Source organism: Adiantum capillus-veneris, chromosome 7, assembly GCF_014529385.1.
Source record: "Adiantum capillus-veneris isolate H3 chromosome 7, ASM1452938v2, whole genome shotgun sequence".
Lineage (NCBI taxonomy): Eukaryota > Viridiplantae > Streptophyta > Polypodiopsida > Polypodiales > Pteridaceae > Adiantum > Adiantum capillus-veneris.
Window position 1 is genome coordinate 168843841 of NC_140937.1, and position 26907 is coordinate 168870747.

At 43.6% G+C, this 26907-nt stretch overlaps 1 protein-coding gene across 5 annotated transcripts in view; it reads right to left on the bottom strand.

Moving 5' to 3' along the window:
* Window positions 1–26907, bottom strand: part of LOC147455022 (TraB family protein) — a 66904-nt gene that overhangs the window by 24226 nt on the left and 15771 nt on the right. For 3 of the 5 annotated variants that reach the window (XM_086516883.1, XM_086516885.1, XM_086516887.1), the window contains exons 5-6: window positions 24051–24161; window positions 23873–23968 (exon numbers count right to left, since the gene is read on the bottom strand). In XM_086516883.1, coding sequence (XP_086373009.1) covers window positions 23873–23968; window positions 24051–24161 — 207 coding nt within the window. Of the gene's footprint in view, window positions 1–23839; window positions 23969–24050; window positions 24162–26907 lie in introns of those variants that run through there. The other 2 variants (XM_086516886.1, XM_086516884.1) reach the window with 2 other exon arrangements.

The following is a 26907-nucleotide window of genomic DNA, read 5'->3' on the forward strand; positions in this document are numbered from 1 at the left end:
AAATGGTGCCTTACCTGTTGACGTATGCACAGTGTTATTGTAAGCATATTCAACCAATGGAAGATGGTGTTCCCAAGTTGCCTTGTGCTCTGACACATAACATTTGAGCAGGTCCAGAACAGTAGAATTTGCCTCTTCTGACTGTCCATCGGTTTGTGGATGAAACGAAGAAGAGAACTTTAGCGTAGTGCCCATGTTCTCAAACAATGCCTTCCAAAAAAGACTCGTCATACGTGGATCCCTATCACTGACATACGTGGATCCCTATCACTAACAATTTAAAGATATTGCTCATGAATATCTTGACCATGTGTTCTGGCTTTATCTTCTTCCTCACAGGAATGAAATGGGCCTGCTTACTGAACCTACAAATAATAGTCCAAATCCCATCATTGCCTGTTTGCATCCTTGGAAGATCAAAGATAAAGTCCATTGCTATGCTTTCCCATGGCCTATCAGGGATCGGCAATGGCTGCAACAATCCCGGTTGCTTTTGTCTGTCAAATTTGACTTTTTGGCATACTCAGCATGATCTTACAAATGTGTCAACATCTTGACGTAAAGTTGGCCAATAGAAGAATGCCTCAACCCCTTTCACAGTCGCATCAATTCCACGATGCCCAGCATAAGGTGGAGCATGACTTTCCATCAAAATCTTTGGCCGTAAATGTTTAGTAACGCATAACTTTCCATGCATCATGAGAAAGTCATTCTTAAGCATATAGTGCTCATGATGTTGCCCATCAACAAGCTGGTCATAGATCCTTGCAAAATCTGAATCTTCCGCATATTGTGTCTTCATTTCGTCTAGTTCACAATGGTACGGAATTGACACTGCTGAAATTTGGGGCTTTTGTGACAACGCATCAGCCACCACGTTCTTTTTCCCTTGCACATGCACAATCTGAAAATGGAACATTGACAAGATGTTTGCCCATCGCATGTGCTTCTCAGACAACTTCGTCTGTGTGAAAATATCGCAAGGTTTGATGATCCGTTTGGACAACAAAATCAGCCCCTAGCAGATAGTGTTTCCAACTAGTGAGAGCGTGAATTACTGCCAACAATTCTTTCTCATAGACTTGCAAGTTCCTTTCAGTCTTCAAAAGAATTATGCTCTCATATGCGACTACTCGGCCATTCTGCATTAGAACTGCACCACGACTATGACCACACGCATCACACTGAACCACAAAAGGTTTCGAAAGATCTGGCAAAATGATTACCGGATCTGAAATCAGCTTCTCTTTCAAGTGTTTGAACGCTAAAATTTCCTTGGCTGTCCACTTGAAAGTAACTCCTTTTCCTTGTAGTGCATGGAGTAGAGAAGCAATCTCAGCAAAATTTCGGATGAACCTCCTGTAGTAGGAACATAAGCCTAGAAAGCTTCGAATGTCATGTACGGACTTCAAGTCTGGCAATGATCTAATTGCTTCCACTTTAGCAGGATCCATGCGTACCCCATCCTTTGAAACAATGTGCCCAAGGAAGTGAATTTCTTGCAAAAAGAATTCACTCTTCTTCACATTAATGAGTAGCCTGTTCTTACATAACTCATTGAAAACTGCAGTCAAGTGATCCCTATGCTCCTCTTCGGACTTCGAATAGACAATCATGTCATCAAAGAAGGTACCCACGAAGTTTCTATGTGGTCTAAAAGTTCTGTCCATCATTCTATTAATCGTGGCAGGAGCATTTGTGAGACCAAAGGGCATAACAAGAAACTCATAGAGACCAAATGTTGTCCTGAACGCAGTCTTATGTACATCTTTTGGCCTAATGCGTATCTGATGGTACCCACTCTTTAGGTCTATTCTTGTAAACAATGACGCTCCCTCAAGCCGATCAAGAATGTCATCTATCCTCGGTATGGGGAACCTGTTCTTGATGGTATTCTTATTCAAGGCGCGATAGTCAATGCACATGCGCCATGAACCATCCTTCTTCTGCACTAAGAGTACAGGCGAACAAAAAGGGGATGAACTGGGCTGAATCAGCCCCTTCTCTAAAAGCTCGTTGACCTGACGCATAATCTCTTTCTGCTGGGCTGCACTAACCCTATATGGTGGTCTATTCGGTGGACTAGAACCTGGCACAAGATCTATGGTATGATCCTTAGGTCTCTCAGGAGGTAACTCCCCTGGCAAAGAGTCCGAAAAACAATCACTGAAACCACTCAAATAAGTTGACCTGTCTTTATCTAAGGTAGACAAATTAGATACAACTTGAGGTACTTCTTTTGCAAAGATCAAGTACGCAGAAAGATGATTCTTTATTACAGATGAAATAGCAGAAGCAGAAACAACTGGAACAGACTCGCCTTTAAGCTTTACATCAAGGACATGAGTCTTTCCTCTATGTACAAGGGTAATTCTTTTGTTGTAAGTATCCACCATAGCATGCAACCTGTAACACCATGGGATACCCAGTAACACATCACAGCCCTCAAGTGGCATAATATGAAATTCTTCCGCATCCACATAGCTCTGAATGTGCAGACGAAGCTTTCCCAAAATGGGAGTAACACGCTCTGAATGACCTGGGCATGCCAAACGTGCTTCCCCTGTCATACCCATCTCCTCTGCACGAATGCCCAACTTTAATGCCAATTCTGGTGATATGAAATTTGCACGGGCTCCTGGATCAAAGAAAACCAGCACTGTCTGGTCTCTAACTTTGCCCCAAGCTCTGCACAGCTCCGTGGCATCTGTGTTTGGCTGGTCTCCAACCAAATCTGGAACAAGTCCTGCACTTGGCTTTGGCTTCTTCCCTTTATGGTCTGACTTGTCATCCTTATCCTGTGACTTCTTCTATGGGCATGCATTTGCAAAATGTCCTTCCTGTTTAGAAATGTAGCATTTCTTGGCCTCCCGAAGAGCTTTCCGTTCTTCAAAAGTTTTGCTAGAAAAATGTCTCTTTTGTCCTTGTCCTCGTCCCGAAGAAGACTTAGACTGCTTCTTGGACGTATCACCTTCTTCAATGGAGGGCTTCTTTGTGGGAGGCTCAGAAGGCTTTGCTGCAACATTGCCCTTGACTGAAAACTGTTTGCCCTAGGACCCTTTCTTGTGGCTATTAAATCCATCGGAATCTCCCTTTGACAGATTGCTGGCCACTCGTGCATTCTCTATCAACTGAAACATATTCATGACAGTAGTCTTTGTGCAATAGTCCCTGATTTTCTTGGGCAATCCGCAACAGTACTTCTCAATTTGTTCTGACAATTGCAATAACCTGTAAGAGGTGACTGGCAACAGTGCGGCCCAAAACTGTTTATTGTACTCTTCCAGATTCGCACACTGTTTAGCATTCAACTCGTGCCATTCTGTCATCACATCCACTTCAAAAGTGTTTGTCAACCATGCAGGCGCAAAAAGCTGTTTGAATTGGACCCACGTTGTTGGGGCTTGACCCTGGTTCAACAATGCGGTCCACCATTGAAGCGCATTCCCTTTCAAGAAAGTGGCAGCCTTGCGTATCTTTGAGGATTCCGTGAAGTTTCCTCCAGCATAAGCTGCATCGAACTGTTGTATGAAGGTCAAAGCCTTCAATTGATCCTCAGTTCCTCTAAAAGTTTCAAACTTCACTCCCTGCCCACCTTCCTTGTAATCCTTAAGCTGACTCAAAGGAGCCACATTATCATAAACAGGTGCCTGTAACAGTGGTGCTCCATGATTGTTCATTCCAGCACTCGCATCAACTGTTTACCTGTCATATCTGCATTTTGTACGTATGGCTGCGAAAAACCAGCCATACCAAATTGAGTTCCAGGCACTCGAAACTGGCCATAGGCACCCTGAAAACCTGGTTGGACACCCATGTTCGCGTACATAGGGTTACCCATGCCTGTTTGCATTGTCCCAAACACATTCCCTGGCATATAACCTGTGGAAGGTCCAGCCATAGCTTGAAACACTGAACCACCTCCAAAATAACCAGGATAAGTAATAGGTAATGGAAGGGTCTGACGCATAGCGTGTTCATTACTCCCTTGACCATTCACAATTGGTTCCTGTCTAGCTAAATCAAGTTGCTTTGGATCATTGGACACCGCTAGTTGCTCAACCACATGGGCTTTCCCTCGAGCATCATGAGTCCTCTGCGCATTGGAAATCTCCTTTTCCAGCAACGGCTCAGTAGTGCCCTGTGTAGGAGGCTGAAAACCCTATGTCGGAGCCTGTAAGAACTCCTGCATCCTTGGGTTGTTAGCCAACTGCTGAATCATGTCCATGCAACAACGCAGCTGAGTTCTAAACAACCTGTCCTCTTCTTGAAGAGTTGAAGGAGCTTTCTACGTGCCATGTGAGGAAGATCCCTCTTCAGGTACTTGGTCTCTCTTCTCTGCCATATCGACAAGCTCTGTGTTGCTTTCAGCCACAACAATCCACGCTGCACTTTTTGAAGAAAAAGTGACTATCCCGTCGATGGAACCATATAACCGGCTTGTACAACGTAGAGGGCGGTACTATTTCAATTACCTCTTAACTTTATACAGAGCATTGAGAAGGGAAGAGAACACAGTTGCGTCCAACGACTAGAATGTCACTGCGCACACGAGACCGACACCCTGTAGGCCCCAAAGACTGGCGCCCCTTTCGGTATTTCTTTATTCAAATTAAGGTAGACGATCCGACCACTTCTCACAAGCTTTCACAAAGCTGTCCAAACCTGGCGAGGGCTGAAAACGTAGGTTTTCAACCTGATTTTGGCAACATAACAGCGCAAAAACCCCTGTAGGTCAAAAGCACCTGTCTAGGACGGATTCCCTCGCTATCTGGAAGCTTTCTGGTGAGCTGTCACAGAATTTCAGCAGGCTGTAATTCCCTGTTTTTCACTGCCGGGTGCCCAAAAGCCTGTACACGCATCCCAAGGCTCTCACGAGGCTCCCCCGGTCTTCCCTTGCAGTTTAGGTGCCAATTCCTAAACCTGCAGAAAAACACAGCAGGCTGTAATTCGCTTTTTCGAATCGTTTTTAGCAGAGCGAACACGCCTATGCGTGTCCCAAGGGCTCCCGCACGCAATGGGACAGTTCCCCTATGAATTGGACGAGTTTTCACGCGAGAAAACTCTTCCAACTTGCAATCTTTCGCGATGGAATTGTGCGTACCTGTGGGGGATTAGCAATTAGCTAATCCGGTTCCTGTTCAGAAGGCTCTTGCCTTGGCAAACGCGCATAAACCCCCAGAACTGTACATGTTCATCTGAGTAGCCCTACTAGTGGGGCATTACCATATGTGCCAAAGGGGAGAGAGAGATGCACGAGAGCAAATCATCGCGCTACATGAGACAGAGGAGAAGGCAAGCTTTCCATTTAAGCTGTAAACTTGCACCCACTACTCACACACACACTGTAGCTCACTTATGTTCAAAAATCAGCCTCCTCTCTCAAATTGGGCGCCCCCTCTTCATGCTGGAAGTGGCAAAACTGCCTGGAGCCGCCGTGTGTCCAGTTTGTCCCTTCTGAGTTAATTCTCTAGTTCCCACTGACTTATAAAGTTATAAGAGACTTTCCGAGTGGCCCAGACTTCATTTGGCGCACACAGGCTTCCATACTCATCAGAATTCAGTGCTAACTGGCCCGACCAGTCCCAGACTGACCGACCCAGACTCCCGCTGTGAGAAACCTATTCGGCCGCAACCGTTTCACACTGGCCATGCAATGTCCACTTGCACCTTTTCAAGGGTTCCAGGGAAAACAAGTAAAAATAAAAATAAATAAATATACCTAGTACTTATTTACGGAAGGCAATAGGAAAAATACACCTCGTAGTGACAACGGCGATGACGACGACGCGACAACGATGCGATGAAAACGCAGATGCTGAAATCTGCGAATAGCAGGCTGAATCTGCAAACTCTAGCTGATCTAACCATGCGGCGAGCATCTGTTGCGGGAAGGTGAGATCTGCGAGGTTTGGGGGCTGCGGTGCGGAGTCTAACTGCTGAAAACTGAAACGCTGATGCACTAGATGGTTCTGTCGCCGGGAATCTACAAAACGCTGAAGGTAATCTGGGGCTGATTTGCTGTAAACTGCTAACTCCAGGCTGATCTGCAATCAGCAAAACGCTAGGGCTGATCTTGACGAAAAACGCTAGCTAAGTTGTTGCAGAAAACACTAGGGCCATCTGCTGCAAAAACGCTAGGTGGTCTTGTTGGGGTCTTGGTGAGAAGGTGCACTGTCACACTAGGTCTCTACTGCCTCTTCTGCCAGAAAGTGCTAGCGCTAGCTTTTCTTATATACTAACTTACCAGAATTGCCCTACCCACTTTCCCAACAAAGTCACTTATTAATAATAAGTGAAAAATAGCTAAAATAGGGAAAATGGGATCTATGCACTGTAAAATGCTCCTAATGGGTACTGACTGTAATCCGATGATCATGCTGTGTGCAACCAGAGGAAATGCAACTACTCTAAGTGTCTAGACATGCACGGTCTCCGAACAGACTCACAAAGGTGCCAGAACACTTCCTAAGCTAACCGAACCCTAGCCATGAAGTAGCTTGTCCACTTGTGCATAGGGTTAGATGTGCACGTGAGAGATAGAGGGAGGCCTTTAGTGCACAATAATACGGTCTACAAGCTTGCTACAGTTTTGTACTTGCTTTGTACAAAGTTTGGTACTTACCCCTCGAGAATTTGCTCCTTTGTACCAGGGTTGTCCTCATATAATCATACTGTAAAATATGGTATTGTTTCATACGATGTTTTACAATTTATTTTTATACCATTTGGATTTGTCCAATGTGTTTTTTATTTTTAACTCCTAGGAACCATTTAATAAAGTACGGTGAGTTGTATCATACGATCATAGAGTACGGTCATAGAGTACGTCGTACAATGGTAAAGGAGTGCCAATGGTTTGCAAGTGTCCAATCCTGACAAGGCAATTCTATAGTCAGGCTCACTTCGTATCAGTGAAGAAGACAATGAAGGCCGATCATTTGGCAAAACTGTCTCTCTATATTTTTCACTTGCATGGGATGAGACTATGGCTTCAAATAGAGACCCCAGATTTACTAATTTGTTTTGAAGAGAATGTGGGCACTATGCTCAAAATCTCTTCATCATTTTATTCGCAGACCAGTCAAAGATTACCAACTCTGGTATTAGACTTGTTGAACTTGTATCTCAGGAAGGTCAATTTGTATAGGATTTGGAGACTGTTTTTGCCAAGGTAAAAGAGGCTTTGCAAGGGTCTCAAACACGGGAATGAGAACGTAGTTGACAAGCATCAACGTGACTTGCAATTGAAGGAAGATGATTGGGTGCTTCTTAGGTTTGAGAAGGCATGGCTTAGAAAGAAGAAAGATATGGAGAAGCTTTTTCCAAAGCTATGTATGTGATACTATAGAAAAGATCAACAATGTATCCTTCCGATTGAAGTTCCCAGGGGAAAAAAATGCTATTTTGATGTTCAGATAGTTTGGGAGGAAGTTTGAGAGGAGAAAATGTCACATTCGAGAATTTTGGAAAAAATCATATTTCTTGGCCTTGTTTTGTACATTGATTTGCTTTTTTAAAGAGGGGTGGGTGGGTCTTTTTCCCTCAAAGGGTCCCTCTCTGTCATGGCAGTCTCCCCCCCCCCCCCCCCTTCCTGGGAACAAACACATATTAAGGGATCAGATTAGTGGTCCCCCTACCATTTCCTAAGGTAATAGATGATATCACCACCCTCCTCTCATTGCCAATTCTTAACCTTCATTTGATCCAAAAGCCCCTTCCAAGGTCCAAATATTTCCTAATGCCCACAACTAAGAAGGAAACCGAGGAGAAAGAGTTTGAATAGCATTGTATAGATGTGCCTAGACAATCTACATCATCCAAGCAATGCAATGCCAATACGTTGCATCCTTGGGGCACTCCCCAAATTGCCAACAAATAAACCAAACCATCGGGACAACGTAACTTAGGATTGGATACGTTGAATCCTCTATCCACAATGAAAAGAGCAAGCACACTGACAAATCTCATGTACTCCAGGGACAAAACATCTCTTGAACTATACCTAAAATACGATCTGCATCCAATCGGTAGAAAGTCTATACAGAACCCCCAAATAAAAAGCAATCCTTCTACACAACCAAACTATTGTCCTAGGGAGGCACCCTTCTCTAAGACATAACTTAAAGGAAGGTACCCTAATGACCGATAAAGCACACTGCCTCCTCATTCGGTCGAGGAAAATATATACCTAGATAAATCCAAGATAAGCCCACGATCACCCTTAATAGTTTCAAAAGTGCAAGGTAGAGACCCATGGTAGTCACCCACAAGACAATATTACCATCACCTCCATCAAGCTGGTCACTCAAGGCCACCTTATTCCATTAGGGATAATACGCTATATCGTCAATAAGCAATATGCATAGCTCAGCCATGGATTTTATTACGGATCTTCCTAGATCCAAGAATGGAAATGATGCAATCTGGACTATTGTAGACAGATTCAGAAAGCAAGCACATTTCCTTCCAGTTAAGAAGACGATCAAAGCTGATCACATGGGTAGAATATTTCTAGCCCTGATTTTTAAACACCATGGATTGCCAAAGACTATTGTCAGTGATAGAGATCCTCGCATAACTAGTCTATTTTGGCAAGCATTGTTCGCGAACTTGGAAACTAAGCTTGATTTTTCATCAGCTTATCATCCTCAAACAGATGGTCAAAGAGAAGTCGCTAATGTCACTGTTTTAAACCTCCTCAAGTGTTATGTTTCGGAAAGACAATCCGAATGGGAACAGTACTTACTGTTAGTTGAGTTTGCATATAATAATACCATACATTCCTCAACTGGTAAAGCTCCCTTCGACATTATTTATGGGAAGCCACTCTTACTTCCTATTATGGTCACCTAAGAAAACATCTTTGCCGCAAATGAATTTGTGCACAATATTGATACTGCCTATCAACAAGTACAGCAAGCAATCCTTCATACTCAAGAGCAACAGAAAAGAAAAGCAGACAAGCACAGAAAGAATCTCAATCTTGAAAAAGGACAATATGTCCTACTAAAGTTTGAGAAAGCTAGATTGAAAAAGCGGGTTGGAAAAGGGAAAGTTGTTAAACTTTTCCATAGATTTTACGGCACTTTCAAGATTACAGATAAAGTCAATGACATGACTTTTAGATTGGATTTGCCTTCTCATTGGTGCATCCATAATGCTTTTCATGTCAGTCTCCTCGGACCATATGTTGGACCTCATCCAGTGGCGCCAGTACAAGAAGATCCTCCAGAAGTCGAAGAGACTGAGGAAATCCTTGAACTCTGAGAGACAACTAAAGTCCGGGAGCTTACATCGAAAGTATTTAGTCAAGTTCAAGAATTACACCCCTTTAGATGCAAAGTGGATGACTGAGTCCAATCTCAAGGACTATCCAGACATCTTGCACAGTTATGTTGACGCTCTACAGTTGAGGCCAACTGTTTAGAACCAAGAGGGATGTAACTACGTCAGACTTTGTAAATAATTATTTATTTACGAGAAATAATTATCTAATTAGTTGTGTGCACATCAGAATAGATCTAACAATTATGGAGCCTCACGTGCGCCCGAGTTTGGGCCAGAGCACCTCAGGGAGACCCTAGCAGAAAATACCCCGAAGCCCTAGTGATTGGGAAATCGGATCTTTAATGAAGGGGTAGATAGTAGCCTCAGATTTCAGGCTCAGAAAATTACGCGCGCTAGTGCAAGCACAGGAATGAGATGGGGTCTTTAAAATAATAGTAACCCTAAGGCTTGAATTATTTTTACGGCCTTAGGATAAGTCAGTTCAAGTATTTTTAAATTGTTTATACTGGACCAAATGGCCGGACAAGTGCGAACAGGTATTGCCAGAGCAGTGTCGGTACGGCATTGCATTGGGGAGCAGCTAACATTTTCATTGGTTGCATCTATGTGTGCAGTTGTGGTTCAATTTGCACATTTCATTAATAGTTTGTAAACTTTTAAAAGTGAAAGTTGAAGGGTTTTTAAGTTATTAAGTAAGTGTGTCAAGTGGTACACTTATCAATGCAAACTAACCCTCTCACTCTCACTCTCACTCTCATCCTCTCTCTCTTCCTAGCGCCCCCTCTTCCTGCTGGCTTGATAAGAGCATCCCCTCCCCCACTTCTCAATGTTGGTAATGCTCCTAGCCCCCTTATTGTGAGTATGCTCTACGCATTGGAGCCCTCCATGGAAGCTTGAGAGCAGCCCCTTGCGACATATGTGGTGGCCTCGTCATCTAGAACAAGTGTTCTCATAGCCATAGCCAGCTTTTGGTGAAGTTTCATCGCGAGAAGTTACAACAAGCACTCTCTTCGTAGAGTGTGGTGGCTGTAAATTCTCTGCTTTCAGCCCTTAGTCATCTCTTTTAGGGTGAATTTCAACAAAATACACATAGAATCCAGTTCTTCTCTACCTACACTACACGTACACAAAGTTTGGTGCGATTCCATCGCGAAAAAGGTCTCTATTTCGGCTTTGGAAGGTGCTCAGGTAACATTTTCAGGTTAATTTCAGAAAATTACAGCAAGCATGTGGGCGTGCATTTTTGCGTGTTTCCCCCTTGTTTTTGTTGCAAGAATGACTATGCATAAAGGGACACGGTTAGCGATGGAAGATAGACTCGTTTTTTAGAACTTCCCAAAATCTCATAGCAGAGGGAAAATCCTCTCAGTATTCAGAGATTAGCTTTCGCACTCTCTCAGTTAGAAGCAGAAAAGAAAGAATAGAGGACGGGCTATTGCCTCGTTCCTGTGCTTGTAAAGATTCTCCCTTAGTAATAAAGATAATCTCTTTATGGGGGGGAACCAGCCCATCTTCTGGTCCCCAATGAAGTGTCAAGCTTTTCCTCTCTCTCTCTAATTCTCTTGAGTATTTAAAATACAATTAAAAGTCAGTTTACGCTTCCGTATTTTTGTGACAACGATAGCCATGTCCTTGCTCCCCACACTTAAAACATTTGTGGTCCTTGCGAAAAGCTACAGCTTTTCAAGAGAGAGTTTATTTTGACCTTTGTAAACTCCCTTCTCCTTAAACCGATTGTTGATGTTGTTGTTGTTGTTGGAATTGCCTTGGCAAGAATTTTGGGCATTGATTTTCTCCTTTGCATCACTTTTGTCTTTGCTTTCCATGGGCTTGACATTCCTTCTAGACCCTTGTTGGAAATTGATGCACGAAGCAACCATAGTGTGGTGGATTACTTTGGTAATAGAACCAGGCCGTTGGGAGTTGATATACTCGGCCATCTCTTCAGGTAATCCCGCAAAGAATTGTTGCTTTCGCTCGGTGAAGTCTATCTTTTGAAAGACAGCAGCCTTGAGATGTAAATCCCAAAACTTTTCCATGTATTTGTGGATAGACTCATGGGAGAGAACCTTCAAATCATTCGGTAAGCAGTTTGTCATTTGCATCGCTTGCAAGAAATTGCTTCATGATGGGAACTCGTAGAGTTTTCCATGTCTTTGGGGCTTCCCCATTGCCAGGAAGACTAGCCCACCATTGACGAGCCGATTTCTGGAAGTGCATAGCTACATGGCGTAGCTTGGAGGACTCTGTGAAGCCCTCGTCTCCAAAGGCCGCATCAAATTGTTGGATGAAGGCCAATACTTTGTCAGTAGCACCAAAGGTGCTATCATAGGTGAGAAAAGAGATACTCTTTTCTCCCTCTTTGAACTTCTTGAGCTTTTGGGACCTTCACCATGCAGGATAAGATTTGCGATGTCCTCCCCTCTTGTATTCTCTAGGAGAACAGCCATAGCTTTCGTCGGAAGAGGAGGAAGGTGAAGAAGAAGGAGAAGAGGGTGACCTCTTTCTTGCCCTTTTCTTCCTTTGTTTCATCTCTTCCCTTTCGGAGTGACGAGGACTATGGGTTGACCATTTCCTCTTGGAAGGAGTTGGCGACCGTTTAGACCGCCGCCTTCGTGGAGCCACATCTTCAAAGGAACTTAGGGATTCATTACTTTCTCGTTCTTTCAATTCCTCCTCTCGTATGGGAGAGTCTTCTTTTGGGGGTCTCATCAAGAGGCCTCCTAAGCTCTCTCTCCTCTTGGAGAGAAGGAAAATCCCATAAGCCCATAGCTTGCTGCAACCTAGTAACAAGATAATTGACAAACATGGAGGCGTCATCATTAGCACCTTCATGTGTAAAATCAAAGTTATCAATTTTCATTTTACTCTCTTGGTTATTGTCAGCCATGGTAATTATACTTATGTATAGATTACTTTGTGCTTTGGTACTCTCAAAAATCTTAGTCGTTACTCTTCTTTACCTTTGAAAATCAGTTCTCAAGCAGCCACACCCGTGGTTTAAACACTGTTGATTGCAAAGACTAGAGGAGAGGGTCTAACATTGCTCGTTGATTATGGTTCCTGTTGAGCTTGCTCGTAGCTCAATAATGGTTAAGCCAAAGGCAAGCCCCAAGAGGCTCCACTATTAAGACTATAGTTCCCATACGGTGTACCTCGAACTAAGTCCTTCTCAACCAAGATAATAGATCCTTGTCCCACTTACCCTATTGCAATAAACAAGCCCAACCTTTCATGGACAACTTAAGGACCTCTCTTTTTTTTTTCCCAAGAAAAAGATCCTCCTAGTAGTTAATGAAACTGCCCATAGGGCTACAACCACCTCTCAGAGAGAGGGCTACAACAACCATGATGGGGAGACTCTCCCAATGACAAAACAGCATATGTACAATGAGGCTAAATCAAGAAATGGAAGGAGGGAAAAGCCACACAGGTGAACGGTAGTGCCATCTGAGTACACCCTGAACCATGGTGAAAAAAGACCCAGGACGCCAAAGTTGGAGGAAGGCCTCTCTGCGCTCCCTCATGCGATCGAAGGACCTCTCTTCTTAAATAAGAAAAGAGAAACCAATAGCTCTGATACCAATGTAATGGAAATGGCCTATGAAGTTTGAGAATAGCGGAATTAGGAGAGTTAAAGAGAGTATTTATGTGACTACTTTGAGAACATAGAGGGTGAACTTATTTAGCGGTAGCAACTTAACCATAATATTTAATTGACTTTGCATGAACAATACTTTTGCAAGAGAAAGAGTTTAGAGAACTTGACAACAGTTGAGGACTGGATCTATGTGGAGCCGGTCCCCCCTCCAATAGGCTTTTGTATTATAGATTCTCCCATTAAGAGAGACTTGGTACAATACAATCTTTGTGTTCCTTGTGACCTAGGTGATGCAATGAAGATGGAAAGCTTCATCCATCACGAGCATAACATAAACTTTGTAAAAAGCATTAACCATCTCGAGCCTCAGTCCCAAGGCCTCAAACACCTTCAAAGGTGGAGAGAGCTAGTGGGAATGAGGGTAGGGAAGAGGAAAAAGAAACATTTATAGTAGAAAGAAATAGTTCCTCACTTATCATCACTCTTCTTGCTAGCATACATAATAGCATAGTAATGAAGATGGAGAAGATGGCAAGCTTAAGCATTGAAGCATGGCTCTTGGTTGGATTTGCATTCCATAACCAAGAGTGTTGATGTAGGCTCTCAACTTCTCTACTAGCTTGAAGAACTTTGCACTTCACACAATCAGAGAGAGAGAGAGAGAGAGAGAGAGAGTGTACCCCCCAAGCTAGCCCCCTCCTTGCTTTGGTCGACCCCCTCTTCTAGCACTCTCTTACACATTATTGGACCTCCTCAAGCTTGGCCAATCACAGGCTTAGTGTATATCAAGCAGCAAGGGTAGCCTTGGGACAAGTGTCCCCCTCTCCCCTTTGAGAGAGAGAACTTTATGAATGCATAGACAATTAATTAAATTAACTAAATTATCATTGGATCCCTTGGGAGACCAATCAATAGGCTTTAGGCACACCATGAGGGCAACATGAAGAGGAGCTTGAGAAGTGTCCTATTTGCTTTCTTTGTACCAAGCTTGCCTTGTGTGAGGGTGTGTGTATTCTCTCTCACCCCTTCCCCTCAAGCACCTTAGTCATAGAGCACCTTAGCACCTTAGTCATGGAGCACCTTAGCACCTTAGTCATTAAGCACCTCAAGCACCTTAATCAGCAAGTACATCAAGCACCTCAAGCACCTTAGTCAACAAGCACGACAAGCACCTCAAGCTTGGGCCGGGTTCCCACCTCAAGCACAGCCCTAGCTTGCCTAAGGTCAAAGGACTTTTAACACTAACCATTGGAGGTCTTTAATGAAGCTAACCCTAAGGTCTTTAAGCTCCATTAGCTAGCCTTGCTCTTTGACAGACCATCTCATTTGAACCCCTTTACCATTGGCCCCGTGTTGAGATAGATTTGTAAACACGTGTCTATATTCTAACCCTTGTTCCCGTTCATTCTCCCACATCAAATGATTATACCTAGATGAATCCAGGATAAGCCCAGATTCACCCTTGAAGGAAAGTGCAAGGTATAGACCCATGGTAGTCACCCACAAGACAATATAACCATCAGCTCCATTATGCATAGTATTGACTAAATACCACGACATCCCCACTAACGTCGTCAGTGCCCAATAGTGGGTGTCTAGGTAGTAACATATGCTCCGCAACACAACACACCACACGCACACACACATGAGCATACATCAACACAAAGTTCAACGTACTGAGTTTCTGTCATGACTCCAGAGATCAAGGGCAGACTCAACCATAATGAATCCTAGCACTAAAAGAAGCATTAAATCGAAAAAATTAGCACAAAAATGAGGTAGTTGATAGGGCATGCGCACCACAAAAGATAGAAAGAATTAGCACAATATCAACTGTTTGTAACTCCGACGAAAACTTCACAATGTGAAGTATGCATGTCCGCAATTCGACTAAAAAATATACCACATTAAATGATTAGTTTAAAATGAGAAAATCATTTGGGTTGGTTAGATATTAGATTTTATGACACTCTCAATGTGAATGAGCTGGGAGTGGCTACTGCCCAGGTCGAGGATAAGTCTGTTGTAAGGTTACCGAGAGTGAGTGTAAGCAACTCTAAATGTAGCAATCCAAATGATCAGAAGTGTAGAAGAGCAACTGCACTACCATTCAACTTTCACATTAAAAAGTTCCTAGGCTATTAATGAAATGTGCAAATTAACTCACAACCGCACACATGGATACTACTAATAAAAACGTTAGCTGCTCCTAGCACAATGCCGTACCGGCACTGCTCTGGCATTACCTGTTCGCACTTGTCCGAACATTTGGTCCGGTACAAACAATTTAAATTATTTTAACTTACTTATCCTAAGGCCTTAAAAATAATCCAGGCCTTAGGATTACTGTTCTAAGGACCCCATCTCATTCATGTGCTCGCATTGACACGTATTTTTCGAGCCTAAAATCTGCGGCTACTACCTACCCCTTATTGAAGACCCGATTTCCCAATCACTAGGGCTTCGGGGTATTTTCTGCTAGGGTCTCACTAAGGTGCTCTGGCCCAAGTTTGGGCACACCTGAGGCCCTAGAATTGCTAGTTCTATTCTAATGTGCACACAACTAATAACTATTGTCTCGTAAATGAATTAATTATTTACAACGTCTGACATTGATGAAGTAATCAAGTGATCTGACGTGTCGAGGTAAGTGGTAAGTCTCCGTCCACCCAAGATGGTGGTGTCTTCTTTGGGAATGTCAGAATCCCATACGCCATGAGCATGGCCATATCTCGTGTGAACTCCTCTGATGAGTGCATAGGTGTGTCCATAGCAAACCACAAGTCACCATCCCCTCTGCAGTGCGCAACCGCCGAATGATGGCTGGAATGAATGGATCTCCCAAGGATCGTACGCCCATAGATGATCAAGCCGATATCAAAAATACCGTGTACTGCAGCAATCACTGAAAGACCGCACGGACCATCACCGGATGGTGTCCTGGCAAGAGGTAGCTTCATCCTTTGTGAAAAACACAAGCCATGTGGCTGCTGTCCACCCAAAAACGCAACTAAGAGGTGATGCAAACGATGCTGTCCAGCGATTTTCAGCGTGCTCGTACGCTCCCGGTAGGGTCCGGAGCGGTGCAGAGGGTGTAGGGAGGGTTTGTCTCTGTGTGCACAGCCGTCGGAGGGGTGAAAACAGAGACAACAGCAGTGGATGCTGGCTGAAATCTGAGGGAAATGGAGAGGATACTCGCCGGCAATGCACCGGATGCAAAACCAGTGAGGAAGGCAAGATCTGTAGAGGGCAAGGCCCAGTGCCCCCCTGCTGAAAATGCTGCTGTTCTGTCCAAAAAACACAGGTATTGGCTGCCCAAAATGCAGGTAGAAGGAGGCAATGAAAAGCCTGGGAATGGCCAGCGCTGGTGATCGCCATGTTGATAGCAGAAAATGCAGGTTGAGAAGGTGAATCTCCGCGATGAAAACTCTCCAGATTTCATCGAAAACGCTGGCAGATTTTTGCTCCATTTGCAAAAACACTGGCTGTTGAAGAAAACACTGGCTGGTCTGATGTTCTTCTTGGGAGGAGAACCTCTGCAGGTGATGAAGCGTTGGTCCCATGGAGAGCCTGAAGCTGTTTGATACCATGTGAGAGTGCGAGAGAGAGAGAGAGACGTTGGTATGGGGAAGAGGGGCGATCAGCCCCCCATGACTACCAAAACAGAAGACCATGTCTATACAATCAAATGTGTGTGAAATGTGTACCCCCTCGCCCCATATATATGAGTGCCCAAGGTGGGCGCCAAACTCAAGTGGACGGCCGGCCCCAAACTCGGGCGGTCGGACAAGGTACAACCTATGCTATGGGTGCCCAGCCCAAAGACACTAGCCGCACAAGGAATGCCCTAGACCTGTGTGAAGCAGCAGAGTGGTGGAAGTCTAAGAACTGTATGCCATCTAATCCCTCGAGAACTCTTGATGCACTCACGACATTTCCATTCAATCATTCATCATGATTCAAAATTCATGATTCTTATCGTTATAAGGTTCATTCTGGAGCTGTCATTGCTCTGAATTCATCATCATCTCATTCTCGACCCTTATCTATTCACAAATAGCAAGATTTTCCATAAAACATTAGTTTCATACGTAAATCAAAGTCATCTTCAAAAAGTCCTACTTCAAAAATTATTCATTCATAAATTCACAAAGCAAAATAATGCCAGTTCATCCGTAATTTTCTATCTAATATCTGTTCTGGAACGAGTATCTCCTCGCCTAGTTCTATTTTTAATCTGTCAGTCATTCTCATTCTTGTGTCTTTTTGGGGCATCGCGCAGATATATGTCCTTGTTTCCCACATTCAAAACACTTTCCCACTTTAAAATATTCGTCTTTCTGTTCTTCTGTCAGTCAAGGTCGTGTATCTTTCTGTCGTCTGCTTCTGTTATGACTTGTTGAAGGTTCATCTGATGGATAGGTCAAGTTACCCAAATGCATAGCAAAGCCTTGCTTAGCATGTCAAATCAACTACTGTATGGACTCAGATTTATGTAACAAGAAATAGTCTCGTATTTCTTTGGGCAATCCACAGCAAAATCGCTCGATTTGCTGCTTGAAACTGATCTTCTTAAAGGTGAAGTAGGTAGAAAAACATCCCAAAGTCTCTCACAATAAGCATCCAAAGTTTCTGCTTTGACCATCCGAAGATGATTCCGGTCAATAATCACGTCTCGTTCGTATTTTTGAGTGAGCCACGAAGAAATAAAGAGTTTCTTGAACTTCAGCCACTTTGTCGGTGCTTCTTTTCTTAACAAAAGAGTGGACCACCATGTCCGTGAATTGCCTTTCAAAAAGGATGTTGCTCGTCTAATCTTGGAGTGCTCGTCAAACTATTGAATAAAGACTAAAGCCTTAGGAGCATCTCGAAACCCTGAAAAGGTTTCGAACTTTACTGCATGTCCACCCTCTTTAAATTCCTTGGTCTTTTTGCCTTTGTCTTCGAGAAAACCATATTGGTTGGCTCTGTAAAAGTGCTTCCTTTTTGAGTGAAAAGTATGGTCATCGGAGTTCGAACTCTCAGAAGAAGATGAATCCTCATTAGAGTTGTCTGAAAAGTGTCGGGATCCCCTTTTCTTGGCCTTCTTCTTGTTCTTTCCCAATCTTTGGTTCTTTCGTCGTTTATTGCACTTTCCATCCTCATCACTCGAGTTAGAAGAGGATGAGTTGTCCAAGCTGTCGGAAGAAGATGAGGACGAACTGGACAATCCTTCGAAAGCGCACATGCTTCTTCCGTTTTCTTGCATTCACAAAAGAGGATTTTATGCACAAATAACCAGGGTAGTCAGTTCCCTTGTTGCGTTTCTTCGGTTGCTTCTTCTTTGCCCCCAAAAGTTGGTTGACTGGTCTTACGACGACGTCCTCAAGTTCATCTTCAATAAACGTCTGCGGGACAGGAGGTTTCTTGAGGACTAACTTTATTGGGGAATCGATGGCTTACTGCCAAATGGGAATGTACCTCATCGATCCGCCTGTCGGGTCCAAAAATAGACAGAATTAGCACAATATCAACAAGTCGTAACTCTGACAAAAACTTCACAATGTGAAGTCGGCATGTCTGCTATACAACTAAAAAAATACCTAGATGAATCGAGGAGAAGCCAAGAATCACCCTTAATAGTTTCAAAAGTGCAAGGTAGAGACCCATGGTAGTCACCCACAAGACAATATTACCATAACCTCCATCATGCATAGTATTGACTAAATACCACGACATCCCCACTAACCTTGTCAGTGCCCAATAGTGGGTGTTGAACTAGGTACTAACATATGCTCCCAAACACAACACACACCACACGCACACACACATGAGCATACATCAACACAAAGTTCAGCATACTGAGTTTCTGTCATGACTCCGGAGATCAAGGGCAGACTCAGCCATAATGAAGCCTAGCACTAAAAGAAGCATTAAATCAGAAAAATTGAAAAATTGGCACAAAAATAGATAGTTGATAGGGCATACACACCATAAAAGATAGAAAGAATTAGCACAATATCAATTGGTCGTAACTCAGACAAAAACTTCACAATGTGAAGTCTGCATGTCCGCTAAACGACCAAAAAATATACCTAGATGAATCCAGGATAAGCCCAAAATCACCCTTAAAAGGAAAGTGCAAGGTATAGACTCATGGTAGTTGTCACAAGACGGGCACCACATGCCAATAGAAAAGAACAAACTGAACAAACTTTTAGCACTTCGATAACAACTGAACTGAAAAAGAGAGACGACACGCGGCACGGAGTGGCGGAATTCCACCCCAGAGAGTATTGGCCCCAAACCTTGGTGCCCCTTTCGGTATTTCTTTTTATTGCATCAACACAATACAAGGCGGTACCCTCCACGCTTTGCACCTTCTCCCAAAAGTGTGCCCGAGAATGAGCCCTAGCCTCATATTCAAAGGCCCTTGACCATTAAAAGCTGTTTACATAAAAAGCCTTCAAACTCAAAAGCATCTGGTCCAAAGCCAGATGCCCAAAAGCTGCCAGCGTGATTTACAGAAATCCGTACAACCGCCACGTCAACAACGCAAATCGCGGAAATCCTTACAGGCTGCCGCATCAGCATGCTAGCACGAAATCCGTACAATCTGCCACGTTAACAGGCCAGCGTGAATTGCGAAAATCTAATGCTTCTGCTTCTTCACTTAGGGTTTAAGCCCCTCGCCCGGGATCTGCAAATCGGCTCCGTTCTTCAATGGCTTGGCACGTCAGCAATTTGTGACATCCCCCCTTCTTGAAAGAAAGTAATTGTCCGCAATTACAGCATATCTGCAAAACAACTCAAGCTAGCTCGAAAATTTCTGAGGGTCGTTCTGAGAGACAATCAGTTTGCTCTTTTTGTTAAGGAGTTGGCTTCTCCTTTCAGCTCTTTTGATCAAAGAGTTGGCTTCTCCTTTCGTCCAAATCAGAACTCTTGATATTCCGATATAGTAAAATTAGCGATCACACCCAGACCGCACTGATCTTCCACGGGTGTCTTGATGCACTAAAATTACATACCCAACCAATCTCATCCACTTAGGAATATTCAGTATGGCACATCACTATGCAACACAAATGCTCGCATGCTACAAGACACAACAAACAGCACCGCTGAACACTCCCGTGAGACAAACGATCTGCGGTATAAAGCTACTCAAGGACTAGCTCGTCACTCCCCCTGCAAATAACCTAAAAAGGTCCGGGCCATGAGCTCAAAGGACTGTACAACCAAACACTCCCCAATTTGCAGTCTTGGTCGCTTGGAGGTTCAAGCATACAACCAAACGCTCTCCAGACATCGGCCTGCGTCGTTCGAAGGTTTTCTAGCATACAACGGAATGCTTCCCAGACATCGGCATGCGTCATTCCGAGGTTTTCAAACATACAACGAAGCGCTCCCCAGACATCGGCCTGCATCGTTTCGAGATTCAAACAATAGCAAAACAGTATTTCTCACTTCTCCACCCGAGAGTACAATCACCACTCAATAAAACCAATAGAGTCAAACAATTCAAATCGGCACCAAGACAAGTTCAAAACAAATATCATCCATTTCAAACAAATTTCAAACAGGATCACCAAAAAAGTTCTCAAACAGAACTCAAACTTAAAAAGCAATCTCGACATCAGTCGAGCTCGAAAAGTCGACTGACTTTCCATCCTGAAACCTGCACCAAAAATTAGGGTTACGTTCCTTCCACAAGGTCGTAGCCGACCGCAGCATGATCCACAAACTCTTGAATAGTCGAAACAAGCCTCGACAAGCAATATTCTTGTGGCGGTGATGGTAGTCCCAAGACCTGGCAATCACACTGGACCTCCAAGGTTATCAACAAGAGACACCTGTTGAGAGACGTCTAAAGACTGCAAGTTGTAATCTGCTAGGGTTTCCGTGGCAAGCATTTCAGGATACCCCACTCTGCCAGCAGCTGCCAGAAACCATATAACTTCGGGCAACAATTTTCTTGAAAGCTTGCCAAGTCCTTGAAGTGAGCGGCTTGGTAGCTATAGACATCCACCACTACATCTGAGAAAAACAGTAGCTCGAAACAAACTTGATCCTTCTATTGCAAGTGATCTTTATGGCTTATGCCTTGAAAGACATGAGTGGTGAAGGTGGGAGCACGCCCGATGCGCGATGAAGTAAGGGTGGAAGTGGCTAATAAGTCCAAGGTCAGAGCACGAAGATAAAATTTCCAATGAGCTTTGGAAGTGCGATCTTGCTCTATCTGCTCTTTGGAAGGACCGGTATGCCTTCAGAAAAGCACACGCCTCATGCTCTGATACCACTGTCACAAGACAGGCACCACTTGCTAATAGAAAAGAATAGATTGAACAAACTTTTAGCACTTCAATAACAACTAACTGAAAGAGAGAGACAACACGCGGCACGGAGTGGCGGAATTCCACCCCAGAGAGTATTGGCCCCAAACCTTGGCGCCCCTTTCGGTATTTCTTTATATTACATCAACACGGTACAAGCCGGTACTCCACGCTCTGCACCTTCTCCCAGAAGTGTGCCAGAGCCCTAGCCTCATATTTAAAGGCCCTTGGCCATTAAAAGAAGTTTACATGAAAAGCCTTCAAACTCAAAAGCATCTGGTCCAAAAGCAGATGCCCAAAACCTACCAGCGTGATTTACGAAAATCCATACAACTGCCACGACAGCAGTGCAAATCGCAAAAATCCATACAGGCTGCCATGTCAGCATGCCAGCGCGAAATCCGTACAATCTACCGCGTCAACAGGCCGGTGTGAATTGCGGAAATCTGCTGCTTCTGCTTCTTCACTTAGGGTTTAGGCTCCTCGGCCGGGATCTGCAAATCGGCTCCATTCTTCAGTGGCTTGACACGTCAGCAATTTGTGACAATAGTCACCCACAACATACCAGCTCCATCATGCATAGTATTGACTAAATACCACGACATCCCCACTAACGTCGTCAGTGCCCAATAGTGGGCATAGAACTAGATACTAACATCTTCTTTCAAACACAAACCACACACACACACACATGAGCATACATCAACACAAAGTTCAGCGTACTGAGTTTCTGTCATGCCTCCGGCGATCAAGGGCAAACTCAGCCATAATGAAGCCTAGCACTAAGAGAAGCACAATTCAATTCATGGTTAAAGCCAAATAATGAAGTAGGAGGTTGCCAACTGGGTGTGAGGGTATGACGCTAACACAAGCAAATTTATTATGTAACTTCCATACAAATTGGATGGTGGTCCATAAGATATTATGTAAACTTCTTGGTATGCTGAACACAATTGCAGCAAGTTTAAACATTCCCAAGCATTTGACTCATTCAAGAAGGCTTGGTCAATCTACTTGAACGCACAACCACTATCTACTACGATCTAAGCAAAGGGTCAATCTACTTGAACGCACAACCACTATCTACTACGACCTAAGCCAAGGGTCTACCGTCTCAATGCATTCAAGCATATTTCTAGTTGAATGCATTCAAGCATATTCCTCGTTGAATCCTTGAGAAGCCCAAATTCACCTTTTAAGGAAAGTGCTAGTTATAGACTCATGGAAGTAATACACAAGACAATATACCCATCAGCCCCATAATGTATAGAATTGACTAGATGGACTAGATACTGCATAAAATTGACTAAACACTATGACAACACCACTAACGTCATCAGTGCCAATAGTAGTGGACAATTAGGTACCAATGTATATCCAGCACACGCAAGGGTGCACACACTCACACACCCACCCAATGCACAGTGCCATAGTGACATAAAAGCCCGTTTCAGCCCTCTGAAACCCCGAAACGGCGAAACGATCGAAATGTTTCAATGAAACGGACGAAACGAGTTGATTTTTCTTCGTTTGGCCCCCTTTTGACCAGTTAACCTCAAGCCACCCATATGGGGATTTTTTAAGCCGTGCACAAAGGCCGCCTCAAAAAATCGATAGATTTTTTGACCCTCACGCACATCGAATAATTCTCTCTCTCTCTCTCTCTCTCTCTCTCTCTCTCTCTCTCTCTCTCTCTCTCTCTCAACCTTACACGTTAACCTAGCCCCCTCGTCTTTACATGTACCTTGTTGCAACTGGCTGCTGACTTACCTTGTTCACTCGTGACTCAAGTCTTACATCTAGATTTTGGAATTTCACATGTCTTGACGGGTGAATTTGTATCTATATATCAATGTATAATTATAAGAACATACATATAAAAGGAAACCTGTGTTTCGCTTTCTTTGAGCTCCGAAACGAAACGTTTCAGAAACCTTGAAACACACAAAACCCCGAAATGTTTCATGTCAAACTGAGCATTGCACACACACAAAACGTACAGTAACACAAAGATCAGCATACAAGTTTCTGTCATGCGTTGAACTAAAACCACTGGAATCTGGATAGACATAAACCATTTTCTCCCACCATCCCCCTCAGTTAGATTGTCTCTGTAAGGAGCCACTCATCTTTTGAATGAGTAAAGTTTCGTTTGTCACTGTTTCAGCTTTCATTCAGTTTGAATGGCAAATGGATGAAATGGTTGTCAGTTTCATTTAAGTAGTGTATTTGCCTTTATTCATGGGCCCTTCTGCTTAAATTTCAGGATTTGCTATAAGGTTTCTTTTTTACTCTCTAACGTGTATATGAGAGGAAACCGCACCTACAAATATACACATGTGCATATGTGCGCACATACATACACCCTGTATCATGGCCAGTAAGCTATTGCTCTCTCCAAAAGACCTCCTGAGCTTCTTATGCTGATTGAAACCCTTCTTTTCATCATGCACGAAAAAATCCTGTTTCTGTAAGCGTGTTTATTGTGAATCCATAAGCTTAAGCTTACAACTCCTTCGGTGGCAACATACAAAAACATGTTTTTTGAGATCCCCCTACTCTTGTGACTTCTAGCTAATAGTGTTTGGCAATAAAATGTTTATTGAGGGTTACGTAGATCTTTACTAGACTTCCATAGGAAATCTTTAGTTTAAGGGCTTAGCCATACCCTATCTCGCTCATGAATAAGTGGCTGTAGTAGAGCTGGAAACTCCTCGCTCAAATAGCTAAAGACGAAGGAGAGAGCATCATCACTCCTCAAGACCTGGAATACGCATAGAGATCAGACAGCAGAGGGAAGCAGGATAGCATGTGCAATATAAAAATATTTGTAGAACAAGAAAAACCTGAAGCCTTTCCTCTGAGAGATCCAGCTTGGAGGAGCTAATACCCTTTAGAAGAAAAGCCGTCAGCTTCCACCTGCTGACCCAATCAAGCGCCTCCCATGCACGTCGTAACTGCACTTGTAAAGGACACCACAGCCAGATGTGATTAAAATGTGTACGTGTTGGGGCTTCTGTGTGTATGTGCGCGCACGAACACATATTACTATACAGCAATAATACATATCTATAGACGCATACACATTAGCTATTACATACATTTATAGATAGACATGGACATACACAAACACAAATTAGATTTCATCATATCACATGCGTACTTAACAGAGACACACACCCACACATATACATACAACATATGCACCTGCACATGTTACAGAGGAACATCCGTACGTTGACTTTCATGGGCACTGCACGAATATATTACAAGAAATGCAAACACATGAACGTTAGTGTTGACAAGTAACTATCAACTCATAGACACACATAAAGATATTACGACTTCATCTTCTATTCATTCAAGAGAAGTAATCTTAATAAAAACTAAAGAGAATTCAAACACTAGAATTCCACCTCATACACATTAGAGCTGTCAGTGTCCGGGAAAAATGTGTCTCAGCTTAATATTGTGCCGTTTCCAATTTCAAAAATGCCGGTTGAGGGCAGGGGGAAAAGGAGAAATTCCGCCCCAAAATAGTGTAAAAATGCAAAAAAGAAACTTAATTTTCTAAAATTTCCCCTTGAATTTTATATGTTTGGAAAAATGGTTTTTCCCGAACACTGAGAACTGTACTCAAAACATTCCTTCTCTGACAAAAAAACAGGCAAGCAGAAATGTGGGACTTCATCAATTTAAAAACTACAACGCAGAGACAATAGGGACAAACTCCCCTTTGAGTTTTACATCAATGACTAGATCCTTGCCTGGCTTCTTCAAATGGAGTTTTGAGAGTTCACTATGACACTGTTCTTATGATGTCACGGCATCCCTAAGAGAACAAACATCACTGCAACCACATGCCCTGGTGTCGCCAACATTGCGTCCAACTATGATCTCATTTCCTCGAGCTTCACTCCCAACTTTTCGCCATCCAGTGAAATGAAGCTGGCCTTGGGTGCTATTGGTGAAGAAGATTGAGTCCCTCAATCCCTCGCTTTGCCCCACGCTCCGAAGCTTTGTTGACTCACCATCCTGCTACATCCCTCAATAATCCGACACAAGTCCTGCATTTGCCTTTGTTTCTTAGGCTTCCTCTCCTTGGCCACTTTTGATGTCTCTACTTTATTTTCCTCCTTTGTCAAACACTTAACCAAAATGTGGCCGTGTTCCCGGTACGTGTAGCACTTGCCCTGATTGTTCCATTCTAGCTTTTGCTTGGCTGATATATGTGGCTCATTAGTCTTTGACCTGACTTTCTCTTCATGAACCTCTTTGCCTTCTTCTTGCCTTTCTTTTGGTCCTTGTCCTACGACTTCTCATCCAATTTCTCATTCTTGAATTTCAACTCCCCTGCGAACAAGGCACAACCACCCTGTGGATGGGCCAGCATCCTCTATATGTTGATAGCCTTTTGCTTTAGGCAATACATCTCCAACTCAAGGGGCAACACCCTCTCTATCTGCTCATCAAGGTTGACTATCCTAAGAGAAGCCACTAATAGAAAAGCGTACCAACTCTTTTGGTTGTATGACTGAACAGTGTCGCTCTTCTTGAACCTGTCACGTGCACATTGCACTTGAGCCACGTGGACAAGCTAATGCTACAGGTCAGCATAAGTCTTAGCTAGCTTAGGATCTAGCCTGGCATTTTGTGAGCCTCTAGAAGGACGTGCATGATTAGGCAAGTCATAGTTGCATACCCTTACTTGCACAGTACAGTCACTTAAGCATATAGGCATATGAACAGTCACTTAAGTCATTTCACTTTGACGTGACATTTTTAAAAGATAGGTAGCGCAAATGCAAAAAAACCTATAAAAGAGTCATTTGGCCTTGTTTTTAACATCAGAACCCACTACCCATAGAGGCATCTAGCACCCAAAGCACTTCAGCACCTAGCGTTTCCATCAACACCCGAGTATCATCAGCCTTTTTGCATCAATTCAGCCCAGCATTTTCCATCAGATCAGCCCAGTGTTTTTGCATCAGTTCAGCCCAGTGTTTTGTTTCCGTTCAGCCCAGCGTTTTTTCATCAGTTCAGCCCAGCGTTTTGCACCAGTTTAGCCCAACGTATTTCCATCAGTTCAGCCCAGCGTTTTTGCTCCAGATCAGCCTTTGCATTTTGCACCAGAAATCATCAACATCAACATCAAGTATTCAGTATTTAGCCCTCTACACAGTCTCGGGGTAGCCACTCTTCCAGATCCACCAGAGCCATGCCCACACACGTGCTTTCTTTACCACTGAGATGGTAAAGAAATCCATTGACGGGATGAAGACTAGGAGAGCATATGATCACGATGGCTTGGTAGCGGAGCATTAAGCTTGCAGAGCTTCTAGCAGTGATGTTCAATCGTGCCATGTGCGAGGGCCTACCGGATGCTTGGAGTTTGTCCGCTATCGTACCTATCTTCAAGTCAAGGGACCCTATGGAGCCTGGGAACTACCCCACTATCATGATTGGACACACATAGGCACGGTTGTACACATCCATCCTTGAGCCGCAGTTGAGTAGATGGGCAGAGAGAGGGGGGGTATGGGCAACAGGACAGGCAGGTTTCAAGAGATGTTTCGCTAATCTTGATCATATTCTAACACTAAAGCCATTATTGAGGAGGGGAGATCACGTGGAAGACGGCTCTATTGTTGCTTTGTGGATTTCCACAAAGCCTTCGATACAATAACCAGAGCTAGATTGATG